This window comes from Beta vulgaris, chromosome 2, assembly GCF_026745355.1.
Source record: "Beta vulgaris subsp. vulgaris cultivar EL10 chromosome 2, EL10.2, whole genome shotgun sequence".
NCBI lineage: Eukaryota > Viridiplantae > Streptophyta > Magnoliopsida > Caryophyllales > Amaranthaceae > Beta > Beta vulgaris.
In genome coordinates this window covers 36,852,787-36,868,933 of record NC_079203.1, presented here as the reverse complement: position 1 = coordinate 36,868,933, position 16,147 = coordinate 36,852,787, and the positions used below count along the sequence as shown (strand labels likewise).

Sequence of the window (16,147 nt, the reverse complement as noted above, 5' to 3'; positions counted from 1 at the left end):
GCGTCTCAAGGCCGATCTAGGCTTGAAAAGCAAATTTCATGCAGAGAATATTATGCGTATAAGATCTAACATCAACCTAATAACATGCTTCTAAGAGCTGGGAGATGCCTGCAGCAGTATATTGTGGACATGTATGTCAAAATTGAAAACACGCGATTGGATTTCTCCCGCTACAATCAGGAAACCATCAGAGCAGATCTATACCAAGGCATACTTGATACACTGGAAAGCGGAGAAAACAGTGCAGCTAATGTTGGCCATAGAGTAATATTGCCACCTTCGTTCCTCGGAGGACCTAGAGACATGAAAAAGAGATATTTAAATGCAATGTCTTTGGTGCAGCGCTATGGAAAGCCTGATTTGTTCATCATAATGACATGCAATGTAAATTGGCCAGAGATCAAGAAGGAGTTGGCTGTTGGAGAAGAAGCTCAGAATCGTCCCAATTGGTTGCAAGGATTTTTCGTGCCAAGCTACTAGCATTGAAGAGACATATTATGGAAAAACAAGTGTTCGGCGATGTTGCTGCAATTGTTTATGTTGTTGAATTTCAGAAGTGGGGTCTACCACATGCCCACATGCTCATCATTTTGAAGCCCGCTTTCAAGATCAAATGTCCGGCGGACTTTGATAGGTAATCACTTATGTACTAACCTAATAATTGTGATGAGCATTAGTTAAATGATTATTAAATGATGTTGCTTATTTAATACTTCTAAAGAACGTCAATAGAAATGCCTGTCAATAGGATAATTAAATTTGAAAAAGCGCATACATACTTACCTCGTGCTCTTTCTTTGACAAAAACACAAACAAGAGCATTTTTCTGATTTCCATTCATCTTTCATACGTTCACTGCATATTTTGCACAGAGATGCTTGTTAATCAAGTGTTTTGTTTCCAATTCTATTAAACACCTTAATCCAATAAATGATAAAATCTAATTAATTGTGATAGATTCATTTGTGCTGAAATCCCAACACAATATAATCCTCACCTCAGGAAGATTATTCTTAAGCACATGATGCATGGTCCGTGTGGCCACCTGAACCCTGAATGTCCGTGTATGAAGCATCTAAAGAGCAAGGGGTCTTGCAAGTATGGATACCCAAAACAGTTTCGCAGTGAGACAACAAACAATTGTGATGGTTATCCGATGTACAAGACACGGGATACTGGTGACAGTGCTTATATACGCAAACCAACATTGGATAACAGATGGGTAATACCATATAACCCTTATCTTTCATCCCCGTTTGACTGTCATTAAAACGTAGAAGTATGCTCGACAATCAAAGCAGTGAAGTACTTATATAAGTACGTTTACAAGGGGCATGACAAGATCTCCTTCAATGTTGTGCGGAGAGGTGAGGTTGACACTATTGATGAGATAGAGCATTACCAGTCGGGGAGGTGGGTTTCTGCTTGTGAAGCTGCATGGTGAATTTTTGTGTTGAACCCTAGTTTTGATGATGACAAAAGAACAAAGATGCAAACTAAGTAGTGAACTAATGAGTTATTTTAAGTGTATTATTTTTAAGGTATCATCGAAAGGAACAAAGAGAATACTAAGTCAAGGAAGAAGTCAAGTGAGGATTTCGATGACTAAAGTGAAGATGTTTCCCAAGTTAATACTGGAGCAGCATTGGATCAAGAAGAATAAAGCAAGGCGTTTTATTTTCTAGATCCATTGTAAAGGAACAAGTAATGTTGGTAAGGAACATTGGCAGTCTTATTTGAGAATGAGAGTTTGTTTCTTTCTAGGGACAAACGAATTGGCACTAATCAAATCTGTTAAAGGAACTTAACAATTAAAAGGAACTAGATTTAGGCTTGAAGCAGTATAACGGTTCAATCATGGAAGTTGAGTAAGTCATGCCTAAATAATAGGTAACCGTTTTCTATCTAAGAGAAAATCAGTTTTATGGAAAATCTTTTTGAGGAAAAGATTTTGTTTTTCGAAAAAGATAAGAAAAGTATTATTCGGTTTTTAAAGATTTTATTTAAAAGATAATATTTTCTTAAAAGATTTAATTTTAGTTTTAATATTAAATCTGTTTTAAATTAAACTGATTTTCGGATAAAGCTCAAGTAACTCCTATAATCTAGGAGCAGTAACAACAACATGTCCACGTCCAAAACAGTGATCATGGGATCATGGGGTGTGTTAAGGAACGTGTTCCTTAAGGGAGGAACATCATTGGATAATGGTTTTCGACATGAACACAGTTTTAATTCCCACGTTCTACATTATTGTCACTATAAATATTGAAGTCTAAACAAGTTCCAAAGTGTGTCTGACTAAGTAATTAAGTGAGTTTAACTAATTAAGTGTCAGTGCCTTCATTCTCATAATAGCCATTTGTTCTTTGCTTACTTACTCTAATTCCACTAAGCTTATTTCGATCAATTGTATTTTGGTTTTTGGGGTAAGGGACTTTGAGTGAAGTTCTGTAAGAGAGAAGCTTTGAGTAAAGCTAGTAAGAGTGAGAAAACTTCGAGTGAAGTTGAGAGGAACTGCTGTTAAGGGAACAGTGGCTCAGGAACTTGAGTTTAGGAACTCAAGGTGTGGCTCGAGAATAGAATTAGGTTGTAACAAAGTTGTTTGGCCTAATTAGTGAAAGAGTTGAGTTTAAAATCCCTAGTGGTCGAGGTTGTTTCTTCTTGTTGGGCCCAAGAAGTTTTTCCTCGTAAAAATCCCTTGTGTTCCTTAGCTTGTTTATTTGTTTAAGTTTAAATTTCCCAAAAAGTTACGTTTATTTCTACACATACAATTCACCCCCCTCTTTATGTGTTCCTAGGGAAATAACAATTGGTATCAGAGCTAGAACTCACGACAGATAGGAAACCCTATTGAGAAAAAGATCCAAGGAACAATGAATACCACCGAGAAACTTGAGGAAGGTTACTCTAGCAAAGGCCTCCCATGTTCAATGGGGAGTACTACAACTACTGGAAGAACCGTATAGAGATATTCATCAAAGCTGAAAACTACCATTGGAAGTCATTGAAGTTGGTGATTCGAGTCAACAACTACAAATGACAAAAATGAGGTAACTCTAAAACCCCTCTCTGATTATGACAAATCGATTTTGAAAAAATGGAAGTAAATGCCATGGCTATTAAACTGTTGCATTGTGGACTTGGACCCCATGAACATAATAGGATCATGGGATGCAAATCCGCAAAGCAAATATGGGATTTACTAGAAGTAACCCATGAAGGAACTAATGAAGTCAAAAGATCCAAAATTGATTTACTTATGAATCAATATGAACTGTTCTCATGAAACTAAGGAAAGCATTCGAGATATGTTTACTCGTTTTACTAACATTATTAATGAGTTGCTTCTCTTGGAAAGTTTATTTCATCTGAGGAACAGGTTCGAAAGGTTCTTAGGAGTCTTCCTAAGGACAGATGGATGGCTAAAGTCACTGCTCTACAAGAAACAAAAGACTTCACTAAGTTCAACTTAGAACAGCTGGCAGGGTCACTTATGACTCATGAGCTTCACCTTGATACTGAATATGGTGAAAGCTCCAAATCAAAATCATTGCTCTCAAAGCAGATGATGAAGATGATTCATACTAGAAGAAGAAGAAGCAGCCTCATGGTTCGAAAATTTCGAAAGATGTATAGGAACATGAAGAATGGAACTTCAAAGGTAAAACTAAGAAATTTTCTAACAAAGCTGCTTGTCATAAATGTGGTAGTACAGATCACTTCATCAAGGAATGTCCCTTTGGGAAAATGAAAAACCAAAGAAAGGAACAAGGAACGCTTTGCTGAAAGGAACAAAGAATCAAGGCACCTTTCTCTAAGGCAAATGTGCCAAAGCAATGATAGCTGCTTGGGGAGATTCAGAGACGGAAGAAGAAGAGGAACAACAAACTGAAGAAACAGCAAACCTTTGCCTCATGGCAAAACTTGATGAAAAAGAAGATGAAGAAAAGTTGAGGTAAGTCAACATGGTCTTGAGTCAGACTTAGATTGTAAAACTAGGCCTGAAATATATGATCTTCTTTATGATGCAATTCTTGAATGTAGAGATGAACGTGAAAAATGTGAACAAACTGAACAAGCCCTAAAGGTCTGCAAAGAACACATAGAATGGCTTAAGAAAATGAGAACAGATGTTGAAACAAGATTCTTTGATTTATTTGAAAAAACTTAAAAATCAAAGAATATTATGAAAGTGTGAAAAATGAAAATTAACTAATCAATTTAGAGATTTCACACTTGAAGGAGTTTGTCCCTGTTCTAGTTCCTTTGATATAAGATCAACTCTTTGAAAGGATACAGATCTGAGATTGAAAATTTGAATAAAGAAAAAATTTTTTAAAGGAACAGATCTGAATCTTAAAAAGGAACTGGTTGTCGCAAGGAACAGAGGCAAAACGATGGTTCCTAAGTGGATTGAGAAACCAAACCAAAGAAAAAGAAGGTCTTGGTTTTGAAAACTACAAGAAAAGGAACAAGACAAAGAAATATGTTGATCTACCTAGTGAAAATTTTGTATGTATTGTGGAAAGGTAGGTCATTACATAAATCAATGTCAACTAAAATTAAGTGATTGGCAAGAATGTAAGATAAGTAAAAGAAAATGGGTTGTCAAATCAAGTCCTAGTCAAGAACAGGAACCCACGAAAGAAGGGGTTCCTACAACTAACAATAGTTGATTTTTGCAGGTTGGAGTAGGGGGAACAACACATGGTATCTGATAGCGGTTGTTCCAAGCACATGACAGGAGACAAAACTAAGTTTCTCTCACTCACAACCTATGAAGGTGGAAGTGTAACATTTGGTGACAATAAGAAAGGTAACATAAGGTTGGTAAGTCACCACTACACTCCATTGAAAATGTATTTTTAGTTGAAGGTCTAAAACATAATCTATTAAGTATTTCTCAATTCTGTGACAAGGGAAATACTGTAAAATTTGATAAAGAAAAATGCTTGATCATCAACATTAAAACTAAGAAGGTTATCTTGGAAGGAACAAGGAAAGGGAACACATATATTGTGGATCTTGACCTTGTTCCTAAATCAATTTAACTTGTCTTAGTGTTATTGAAGATGATTCACTTCTTTGGCACAAGCGTCTAGGACATGCTAGCTTTTCATTACTTGAGAAACTTAGATCAAAAGATCTTGTTTTAGGATTACCATCCATAAAATTTCATATTGATCAAGTTTGTGATGCATGTGCACGAGGTAAGCAAGTAAGATCCTCTTTCAAATCTAAAACGTATTGAAGTACCACTAAACCATTAGAATAATTCATATGGACTTATGTGGACCATGAGAATTCAAAGTAGAAGTGGAAAGAGGTATGTATTAGTTATTGTAGAGACTACTCTAGGTATACTTGGGTTATTTTTCTCCTAGTAAAGATGAGACTTATGATGAGTTCCTTGTCTTTGCTAAAAGAGTTAACATTGAGTGGTCATAAGATAATGCATATTAGATCAGATCATGGCAAGGAATTGAGAATTATAAATTTGATGACTTAAGCAGAGATAATGGCCTAGATCATAATTTTTCTGCCCCTAGAACACCACAACAAAATGGTGTTGTAGAAAGGAAAAATAGAACTTTGGAGGAAATGTCTAGAACCATGTTAATTGCTAGTGAGCTTCCAAGGAACTTTTGGGCTGAAGCTGTTAATACTGCTTGTCACATAATTAATCGTGCCATGATGAGACCTATCATTAAAAGAACTCCTTATGAACTATATTTTGGAAAGAAACCAACATCACTATTTTAGAACATTTGGCTGCAAGTGTTTTGTGCATAATAATGGAAAAGATAATCTTGGAAAATTTGATGCAAGGAGTGATGAAGCAATATTTTTAGGATACTCATCACATAGTAAAGCTTATAGAGTATATAACAAGAGAACTATGTGTGTTGAAGAAAGTATTCACGTAATCTTTGATGAATCTGACAAATACAATCCAAGCATACAGGTTGATGACTATGAGATTGGGTTGGTACAACCAAGTGAGAAAAATGCAGATTCAAATGAAGAAGAAGATGTAAAGAGGAAAGGAACGAGAAGGAAGAAAATAATCACATCAATGATGTTCCTGTTCCTCAAGGAGAGAAGATGTTCTGTTCCTCAAGATGAAGGAACAGAGTCCACCGAGGCTAACAGAGGAACAACTGATCAAGTTCCTCATCTACTCAAGGAACTCATGAGGAACAACATGTTCCTATAAGAGAGTTTCAACCAAAACCTTGGAACAACAAAAGTCACATCCAATGGAACTCATAATCAGCGACATATCCAAAGGTACGCAAACTAGATCTCAGTTAAGGAATTTTGTGCATTTCATGCGTTCCTATCAATGATGGAACCAAGAAATCATGAAGAAGCCTTAACTGACTCTGATTGGATTACTGCATGCAAGCTGAATTAAATGATTTGAAAGAAACAAGGTATGGCATCTAGTTCCCTCTCTAAACAACAAAAAGTAATTGGCTTAAAATGGGTGTTTAGAATAAACTAGATGAATATGGAACCATTGTCAGGAACAAAGCTAGACTTGTAGTAAAAGGTTATAATCAACAAGAAGGAATAGATTATGAAGAAACCTTTGCTCCTGTAGCTAGATTAGAAGCCATTAGAATTTTAATTGCATTTGCTGCTTACATGGGATTTAAATTATATCAAATGGATGTTAAGTGTGCATTTCTAAATGGCTATCTAAATGAAGATGTATATGTTGAACAACCCCCAGGCTTTGAAAAATAATCTCCCAAACATGTCTACAAGCTTGATAAAGCTCTTTATGGGTTAAAACAAGCACCTAGATCATGGTATGAAGATTATCAAAGTTCCTTTTAGAAAACAATTTTAAAAGAGGAAAGGTTGAAAAACCTTGTTCCTAAAATCAAAGGAACTGACATTTTACTTGTTCAAATATATGTTGATGACATCATATTCGGAGCAAAATGAAACATTATGCAAAGAATTCTCAATCTCATGAGTAATGAATTTGAAATGAGTATGATGGGTGAGTTAAATTTCTTTCTTGGCTACAAATCAAACAAACTGAAAAGGGAATAATTGTTCACCAACAAAAATACATAAAGGAACTATTGTAAAGAAATATGGCCTCGAAAACTCAAAGATAAATCACACTCCTATGGGAACTTCAACTAGATTAGATGAAGACTCCATAGGAACAAGTGTTGATCAAACAAAATATAGAGGAATGATTGGTTCACTTTTGTATCTAACTGCTAGTCGTCCAGACATAGCTTTCAGTGTTGGTTTGTGTGCTAGATTTCAAGCAAATCCAAAAGAGTCTCACTTACTGCTGTGAAGAGAATTCTTAGATATCTTAAAGGAACAGATGATCTTGGACTCTACTATCCAAGAAGTGATACATTTGAGCTAAAAGGATATGCAGATGCAGATTATGCTGGAGATCTTGTAAATAGGAAAAGCACCTCAGGTATGGACAATTCCTTAGTCATAGTTTAGTTTCTTGGAGTACCAAGAAACAAAACACAGTTGCTTTATCCACTGCTGAAGCAGAATATGTAGCAGCTGCTGCATGTTGCTCCAAATGCTTTGGATAAAACAACAACTTAGTGACTATGGAATAAACTTTGATTGTGTTCCTATTTATTGTGATAATACTAGTGCTATTAGTATTTCTAAAGATCCAGTGCATCATCTCAGAGTTAAACATATACATATCAGACATCACTTTCTAAAGAAAATGTTGAAAAAGGTTTGATTAAACTTGAGTTTTGTCAAACTGAGAATCAGATTGCTGATATACTAACTAAGCCTTTCAAAGAGATAGATATGAAAAATTAAGGCTTGAGTTAGGTTAATAAAAATTAAGTGATTGTTCCTATTCATTCCCCCATGTCTGAATAATTTGAGTGACTTTGTGTGTAAAATAATTGTGTTTAATTGCCTAAGACCATTGCAAAATTGAACGTTAAAAACATAAACATGAATTCAAAGGAATAAAACAACTCACAAATGTCACATAATACTCCCCTTACTGTTCCTAAGGTAAAGAAACATGCATGATATGAAAAATATTGATATGTAGCATTAGTTGTTCCTATAGCACAAGTTCCTTAGCATTTATTTTCTTTCCAAATAAAAAACCATAATAATCAAAAATATCCGAAAAATCCCAAAAATATAGGAATCAGATTTAATTAAATCTTGATTCTCATTTATCTCCTTTTTGCTTTTTTTTTTTTTTATTTTTTTTCTTTTTACGCGTGTACATTCACTGTTACATGCACTCCTCCTTCTTTAATTCATCTTTCTAGAAACCGTGTTCCTTAACTCTTCATCTTCGCCATTACAAAACTCCTCACACCTCTTCACAAACCATAAAACCCCAACTTACTCAATCATGGCAAAAACCTCACGAAATTCACCTTTTCCAACTCAAAAACTCCAACTCCTCTAAAATGGAAAACCCTTCTCCTACCAAAACCCTGAAACGAACAAAATCAAGAAAACCCATTGATGAGCAAACAATTAGAATCTCCAAGAAGGAGTAGAGAAGAAGGAAATTAATGAGGAGGATGATGAAGAAGATCCCCGGAACAAACTCAGGGGGAAGAAAAGTCACCCTGTTCCTTCCAAAGGAACTGCTCTTCTTCATCAAAGAAACGGGTTGAAAGAAGTGAGTCAAGGTAGTGTTAGGTTTTTGTGTAGACTAGAATGGGCAAATAAGTGAAATTTAATGAATTAACAGACATTCTAAAGGAAAGGGTATGGAATACCTCTTTGAATATGCTTTTAACAATGCTCTAGTTCTTTAGCAATGGATGAATTCTGTGCGAATTTTACCAACACTGATGGTATTTGCACACTGAAGTAAGGGGAAGAAAATAAAATTTACTCAAGAAACATTGGCCAAAGATTTGGGAAGTTCCTTGCAAAGGAACAGTTTGTATTTTAAAAGGAAAGGAACTGTTTCCTTCCCTAATTTTCCCAAGATAAATTGTTGAAACTTTTGGGGAACTGCTGGTCAGAAAACTAAACCACAACTACTCTCTCCTTCACAAAGTTTGTTTAATTTAGTTTGGAGAGCACTCATTCCTCGCACTGAAAAGAGGAATGAAGTGGGTCTCTTGACATGTGTATATGTTCTGTTTAGACCACACATACAAATAAACTTCCCTTCTCTTTTCATCCAACATCTTACACATTGATAGAAAACAATGCGTAGTTATTATGGGCTTTGATTACATCCCTTCTTTCATTTTAAGTTAAGCTAACTGGTTGGCCACTTTAGGAATTAAGCAGGGAATATTTTGAATGAGAAAACTCTAATGGTTGGATCTCTCTGTCCAAGAGGGAGTACTCACTCAAGGGAGAACAGCTCCCAGTTCCTCTAGCAAGAGGAAACTGCCTAGGCGTTGAAGAGGAACTGGCAGATGTGATTTTGGAGGAACCAGTTCCTACACCATGACCAAGGAACCTAAACCAAAGAGGCGCAAAATATAGCCAAAAAGCCTACCCCACCTGTTCCTAAGAGAGTTAGGCAGAGCACAAGATTGAAAATTGCTCTTTCTGCTCCTGTTCCTTCCAACAAGGACTCACCTTTAGTCCTTTCTGATATGGAGGAACAGGAACAACACTCTCTCAAGGAACCCACACCACCATCTCACCAAACTCTTTGTTCCTCTACCAAACTATCCTCATCTCTCCCTCATCCTTTTCTGTTCCTTCCAGTTTTGAACAGATTAAGGATGAGTTGACTGGACCTAATCCCTTTTCCACCACCTCTACAACTCTTCCACCACCACCACCTTTCTCCTCCCATTTACACCACCTCCCCATCTGTTCTCTACTCCAGGAACTGATGGTACTTCAAACCAACCTACTCCAATTCCTCCACCAAAACCTCCTACTGCCTCTGGTTCCAAGGGTGAGGAACAAATTCCTACGGATGATTGTGGTTGGGTTAACGAAGTTTGTCTTCCTGCACAACATATGATAAAATTTTATAATCACCTTCACTGGACCTTAGATGATAAAACTGACAAAATGCTGGGTCTCATGAAAGTTCTAAGTGATACGGTGATTGAGCAACAGAAGAAGATGGAGACAATGGCCCAAGCCCTTGAGAGTTTGAAGCAGAAAGTTGGTGAAAACCATGGTGAAGTGATGAAGAAACTGGAGGACGTGGTAGAAGAAGAAGTAGTTGAGGAACACAATTCCCTTCCCCTTTCCTAGTTCTTAGTTCCTGTTTAACTTTTGAGGAACAGATTTGTTTGTTTAGTTTCTTTTCTTTTTCTTTCTTTGTTTTTTTTATAGGAACAAGTGCTATATAAAAATGACTTTTGCTATTTGTCTTTGTTTGTGATTATTTGTGCATAATTTCTTCCTTGGAATGGCTAGTATTTGTGATTGATGTTTGAGCAGTTTACCTTTGCAATTCTAACTTAACCATAATTGGTGCTTGCTTATGGTCTTACGGTCTTACAATTAATCACATCACACAGAGCCTTCTCTTTTTGAAGATGACAAAGGGGGAAAAAGATTTAAGGAACAAACTATATATAAAGGTAAATGAAAAATCAAAAATAGGTTAAGGTAAATGAAAAATCAAAATCAAACATTAAGTTGGTTACTTAATTTTGTTGTATTTTTCATTTTCTGCTTTATTGTTTTATCTTTTCATTCACTTATATTATTTGTTATTTCCTTAGTTTGTACCTTTGTTGTCATCATCAAAAAGGGGGAAATTGTTGAACCCTAGTTTTGATGATGACAAAAGAACAAAGATGCAAACTAAGTAGTGAACTAATGAGTTATTTTAAGTGTATGATTTTTAAGGTATCGTCAAAAGGAACAAAGAATACTAAGTCAAGGAAGAGAAGTCAAGTGAGGATTTCGAAGATAAGTGAAGATGTTTCCAAGTTGATACTGGAGCAGCATTGGATCAAGAAGAATAAAGCAAGGCGTTTTATTTTCTAGTTCCATTGTAAAGGAACAAGTAAGTATGGTAAGGAACATTGGCAGTCTTATTTGAGAATGAGAGTTTGTTCCTTTCTAAGGAACAAACAATTGGCACTAAACAATCTGTTAAAGGAACTTAAATTAAAAGGAACTAGACTTAGGCTTGAAGCAGATATAACGATTAATCATGAAGTTGAGTAAGTCATGCCTAAATAATAGGAACGTTTTTATCTAAGATGAAAATCAGTTTTAATGAAAATCTTTTTAAGGAAAAGATTTTGTTTTTCGAAAAAGATAAGAAAATATTATCGGTTTTTAAAGATTTATTTAAAAGATAATATTTTCTTAAAGATTAATTTATTTTATATATAAATCTGTTTTAATTAAACTATTTTCGGATAAAGCTCAAAACTCCTATAATCTAGGAGCAGTACAAAACATTCCACGTCCAAAAAGTGATCATGGGATCATGGGATTGTAAGGAACGTGTTCCTTAGGGAAGGAACATCATGGGATAATGGTTTACATGAAATGTTTTAATTCCCACGTTCTATATTGTCACTATAAAAATTGAAGTCTAAATAAGTTCCAAAGTGTGTCTGACTAAGTAAGTGCCTTCATTCTCTCATAATAGACATTTGTTCTTGCTTACTTACTCTAATTCCACTAAGCTTATTTCGATCAATTGTATTTTGGTTTTTGGGGTAAGGGACTTTGAGTGAAGTTCTGTAAGAGAGAAGCTTTGAGTAAAGCTAGTAAGAGTGAGAAAACTTCGAGTGAAGTTGAGAGGAATCTGTTTAAGGAAAAGTGGCTCAGGAACTTGAGTTTAGGAACTCAAGGTGTGGCTCGAGAATAGAATTAGGTTGTAACAAAGTTGTTTGGCCTAATTAGTGAAAGAGTTGAGTTTAAAATCCCTAGTGGTCGAGGTTGTTTCTTCTTGTTGGGCCCAAGAGATTTTTCCTCGTAAAAATCCCTTGTGTTCCTCTAGCTTGTTTATTGTTTAAGTTTAAATTTCCGCAAAAAGTTACGTTTATTTCTACACATACAATTCACCCCCCCCCCCTCTTGTAGTGCTCCTAGGGAAATAGCATTTTGGATTCGACCTTTTTAAAATGCACCCATCTATCATGCCCCGCCCAGTGCATTTACCTAATATGCAAACAGTCTAAATAAGGCCTTATGAGCAACTTGATAGCGTTGTTTTGAATGACAAACGCTCGCGAACTCCCCTCGCTGCTTTTTTTAAAGCCAATGCCACAATTGAAGGTGAACGCAGTTATTTATATGGCGAATTCACAGAACACTATAGGTGGGATCTTTCTTCAAAGGAATGGGTTAAGAGGAAAAATAAGGTGATTGTTATTGGTAGGCTCACATTTGTAGCTCCAAAAGAGGGAGAAAGATATTTTTGAGGTTGTTGCTTTTGAATGTACGAGGGTCGCGGTCATTTGAAGACTTTTTAACAGTTGATGGGTATAGGTGCATCCTTTCAAGAAGCGGCTATTAAGCTCAGGTTGCCAGAAGAAGATGATGCAATTGATAAGTGCTTAGCTGAGGCATGTGAAGTACAAATGCCTCCTGCTATCCGTCGCCTTTTCTCAACTGTCCTGATTTTTTGCCAACCAAGTGACCCAAATGCATTGTGCTTAAAATACTATGCTGCCCTCTTAGAAGATTTTAACCACAAATTTTCAAATTTCCTAGAGAAGGTTAGGCATCTTACCGCTAGAGCAGTCGAGCAATATTTGAAAGCCATGGGCAAGTCGCTTAAAACATTTGGCTTGGAACACTTACAAGGTCAAGAAGATGATGAGTTCCGGAGGACAAAGGATATTGCCGATGCACTAGATGCACCAATACCCCAAGATTGCATTGATTGTCGTTGCAAACTCAGCTCAGCACAACAAAAAGCATTTGATGCAATAATCCACCATATTAAACAGGGCAAGCCTGGTGCATTTTTCATAGATGGCCCTGGTGGAACAGGCAAAACGTTCTTATACAATGTGCTCTACGTTGAAGTTCGCTTGATGAATCAGATAGTTCTCCCTACTTCCACTTCAAGTATCGCTGCATCTAACATACCCTTTAGAAGAACAGCACATTCCCGGTTCAAGATACCTGTTGTTTCAGATGCTAAACTGGCTTGTAACGTTCCTAAACAGGGCAGCCTAGCTGCATTGATACGGGGAGCAAGTTTGATCATTTGGGATGAAGCTTCAATGGCAAGGAAAGAAAATGTCGAGTCACTATATTTGCTCCTCCACGACCTGTGTGATGCAACTCTGCCTTTTGGAGATAAGATCATTGTTTTTGGTGGAGACTTTCGGCAAGTATTGCCCGTTGTGCCCCGCAAATCACAAAGAGAAGCTGTAAATGCTAGCTTAGTAAGTTCAGTGCTTTGGCCTAAACTTATCAGATTTAGGCTCACAGAGAACATTCAAGCTAGAGAAGACTCCCTACATTTTCATCGTTCCTCCTTTCACTAGGGAATGAAGAACTGCAGACTGAAGAAAATGGATTCGTTCTACTGCCATTTGAAATTGTTAGCAACCCCGGGGAAAATGATGATCCTATAAATGAGATAACCTCAGTGGCATTTCCTGAACTTGATATAAACATATTCACAACAGATATATTCACAACAAGGGCAATATTAACTCCCATGAATGATGATGTCGATTCAATTAATACAGTCCTTATAGAGAAGTTCCCTAGACAAGCTGTCATTTATAAGAGTTTTGATATAATTCTTGATGATAATTGTGTAGTATATCCTACCGAGTTTATAAACAAGCTTTGTCCTGGTGGAATGAGCCCACACGAACTTGTGTTGAAGGAAAATTGTCCAGTCATATTACTCCGTAATATCTTGCCTTCTGTTGGGTTATGCAATGGGACACGTCTTATATGCAAGCGTTTCTTCCCCAAATTAATTGAATGTGTTATAACAACCGGCCACCACAAAGGAGACCACGTCCTTATACCACGGATTAAATTGCAGCCAGCCGTTTCAGCAAACTATCCATTCCAATTTCAAAGGAAACAATTTCCTATCAAACTCAGCTTTACAATGACAATTAACAAGTCCCAAGGTCAAACACTATCACAAGTTGTCGTCTATCTCCCTCGACCATGTTTTTCATATGGCCAACTATATGTTGCACTGTCACGTGCTAGGCGAGCGGCCAACGTTAAGGTCATTTCAAAAAATGATCCACAACATCATTCTCAGACCTATGTATAAAGAACATGATATCCTATGACATTCTCAAAATGGCTGGCATTATATGATGTTCAACATCTACAGGTATGTCCTCTCTTAAATTCTGTTTACTGGGTTCTGCATTATAAATATATTCGATAACTGCTCAAATGTAACATGTATTAAGTCTTGGATAGTCTCCCGAGTTAAACAACCAACTAAGAATTTTACACACCTTCCTAATTTAATTTGTAAAGTAAATAAACTTATGTTCACATGGTCAATCGAATGCTTACTTGTCTTTGTGGCTTTTGCAGATGCCAGTAAGCATCAACGAGACTCATAGGATCACCTAAATGATAACGGGTCTGCAGCTTTTGATACATTTCCTCTGTAATGCTAAATGTGGTTGTACATGCACCTTTTGATAATGTTACCATCATTACTTTTGTTATACTAGATGAGCTATTAATTTGTGTTGTAGCTTATGCAACCACAAAGAACAAAATCTATGATATTTTGCATTGTTTCTACCATAGTATTGATACGTGTGTCATGGTTTTATTAACTACTTATATTTTTGAGGTTATAACCTGTTCTACCCATGTTTCTGTGCACTAACTCACAGCAAAAAAATGATGTCATGTCCCCTTCTCTCAAATAGAAATGTGTTACTTTGTACCTGACTGGTGTAGGTGCAACTGAACTATGCAGACACACAGAATAAACACATTACATAAAATGCTCCTTAGAATAGATTCACACGAGGGTGGGTCATTGGGATAATTACCTAAGGGGGCGTTTAGTTCGTTGAGAGGAAAGGGAAAGGGTATGAGAAAGGGTTACAAGAGGAATGGAAAGAGTTTTCCTTCGATTAAAAATGTTGTTTGGTTAGGAACATCAAAGAAAATAAAAAATTATTATTATTATTTAATAATAATAATAACAAATAATAAAAATAATAAATAATAAAAATTTAAATAAAAAAATAAAATAATGAATATAAATAAAATAAAAAAATTATAATAATATTAAAATAATAAATAATAATAATAATAATAAATAGTAATATTAATAATATCAAATAATAATAATGATAATAATAATTATTATTATTCTTATTATTATTAGTATTAAATAATAATAATAAGAATAAAAATAAATAATAATAATAATAAATAATAATTATATATAATAATAATAAATAATAAATAATAATGATTACTAAATAATAATAATAATGATAAATAATAGTAATAATAATAATAGTAATAATTATAATAATAATTATATTAATAATTATAATAATAATTATAATAATAATTATTATTATTATAATAATAATTATAATAATCATAATAATAATTATTATTATAGTAATAATAATTATAATAATAATAATTATTATTATTATTATTATTATTATAATAATTATAATTATAATTATAATAATTATTAGAATAATAATAATTATAATAATAATAATATTAATAATACTAATAATACTAATACTAATAATAATAATAATAATAATAATAATAATAATAATAATAATAATAATAATAATAATAATATGCTAGAGGGATATGGGGTAATCCCAAACCTTGGGGGTGGTGGGGAATCAATCTAAGGGAAAGGAGGGTAATCCTAATAAGAAAAAGGGGTAAAGGGTTTGAAAAAACACACTAACCAAACACTCCCAAAAGGAAACAAGGAACTCAATTCCCTTTCCCTTTCTTGAAACCCTCCAACCAAACGCCCCCTAAGATAAGTAGCTTATTAATCAGGTTCCTTTTACTGTTCATTGCCTTTTGATTTTCTCAATTTAGGCTAGGTATATGAACAGTGTAGACACAAAAGGTAGTTTTTTATTTTCTCAATTGCTCAAAAATTCAGAATTTCCAGGTATCTTTGACTCATTTTTGCCTTCAATTGTTGATGTTAAGTTTTAATTTTTTGTATCTTGATTATTTTTTTCGTTTGAAGGAA

General features: G+C 34.9%; 2 protein-coding genes across 2 annotated transcripts; both read left to right on the top strand.

Annotated features, from left to right (window-relative positions):
* The first annotated feature begins 84 nt into the window (after nucleotides 1-84).
* Nucleotides 85-480, top strand: LOC104886876 (uncharacterized). The gene has a single exon (XM_010671404.1). The coding sequence runs from the start codon at nucleotides 85-87 to the stop codon at nucleotides 478-480; it is 396 nt and encodes a 131-aa protein (XP_010669706.1).
* An 11,942-nt stretch (nucleotides 481-12,422) lies between these two features.
* LOC104886877 (uncharacterized) lies at nucleotides 12,423-14,514 on the top strand. Its single transcript, XM_010671405.1, has 3 exons — nucleotides 12,423-13,340; nucleotides 13,460-13,897; nucleotides 14,476-14,514. Exons 1-3 carry the CDS (start codon nucleotides 12,423-12,425, stop codon nucleotides 14,512-14,514), a joined length of 1,395 nt encoding a protein of 464 aa, XP_010669707.1.
* The last annotated feature ends 1,633 nt before the right edge of the window (nucleotides 14,515-16,147 follow it).

Bases quoted from the DNA above. Each gene is read 5' to 3' on its own strand.
- LOC104886876 (XM_010671404.1), top strand. From the start codon at position 85: ATGCTTCTAAGAGCTGGGAGATGCCTGCAGCAGTATATTGTGGACATG.
- LOC104886877 (XM_010671405.1), top strand. From the start codon at position 12,423: ATGGGTATAGGTGCATCCTTTCAAGAAGCGGCTATTAAGCTCAGGTTG. The intron at 13,341-13,459 runs GTAAGTTCAGTG...GAAGAACTGCAG, and splicing joins AAGCTGTAAATGCTAGCTTA to ACTGAAGAAAATGGATTCGT. The intron at 13,898-14,475 runs GTTATAACAACC...TGGCTTTTGCAG, and splicing joins TCCCCAAATTAATTGAATGT to ATGCCAGTAAGCATCAACGA.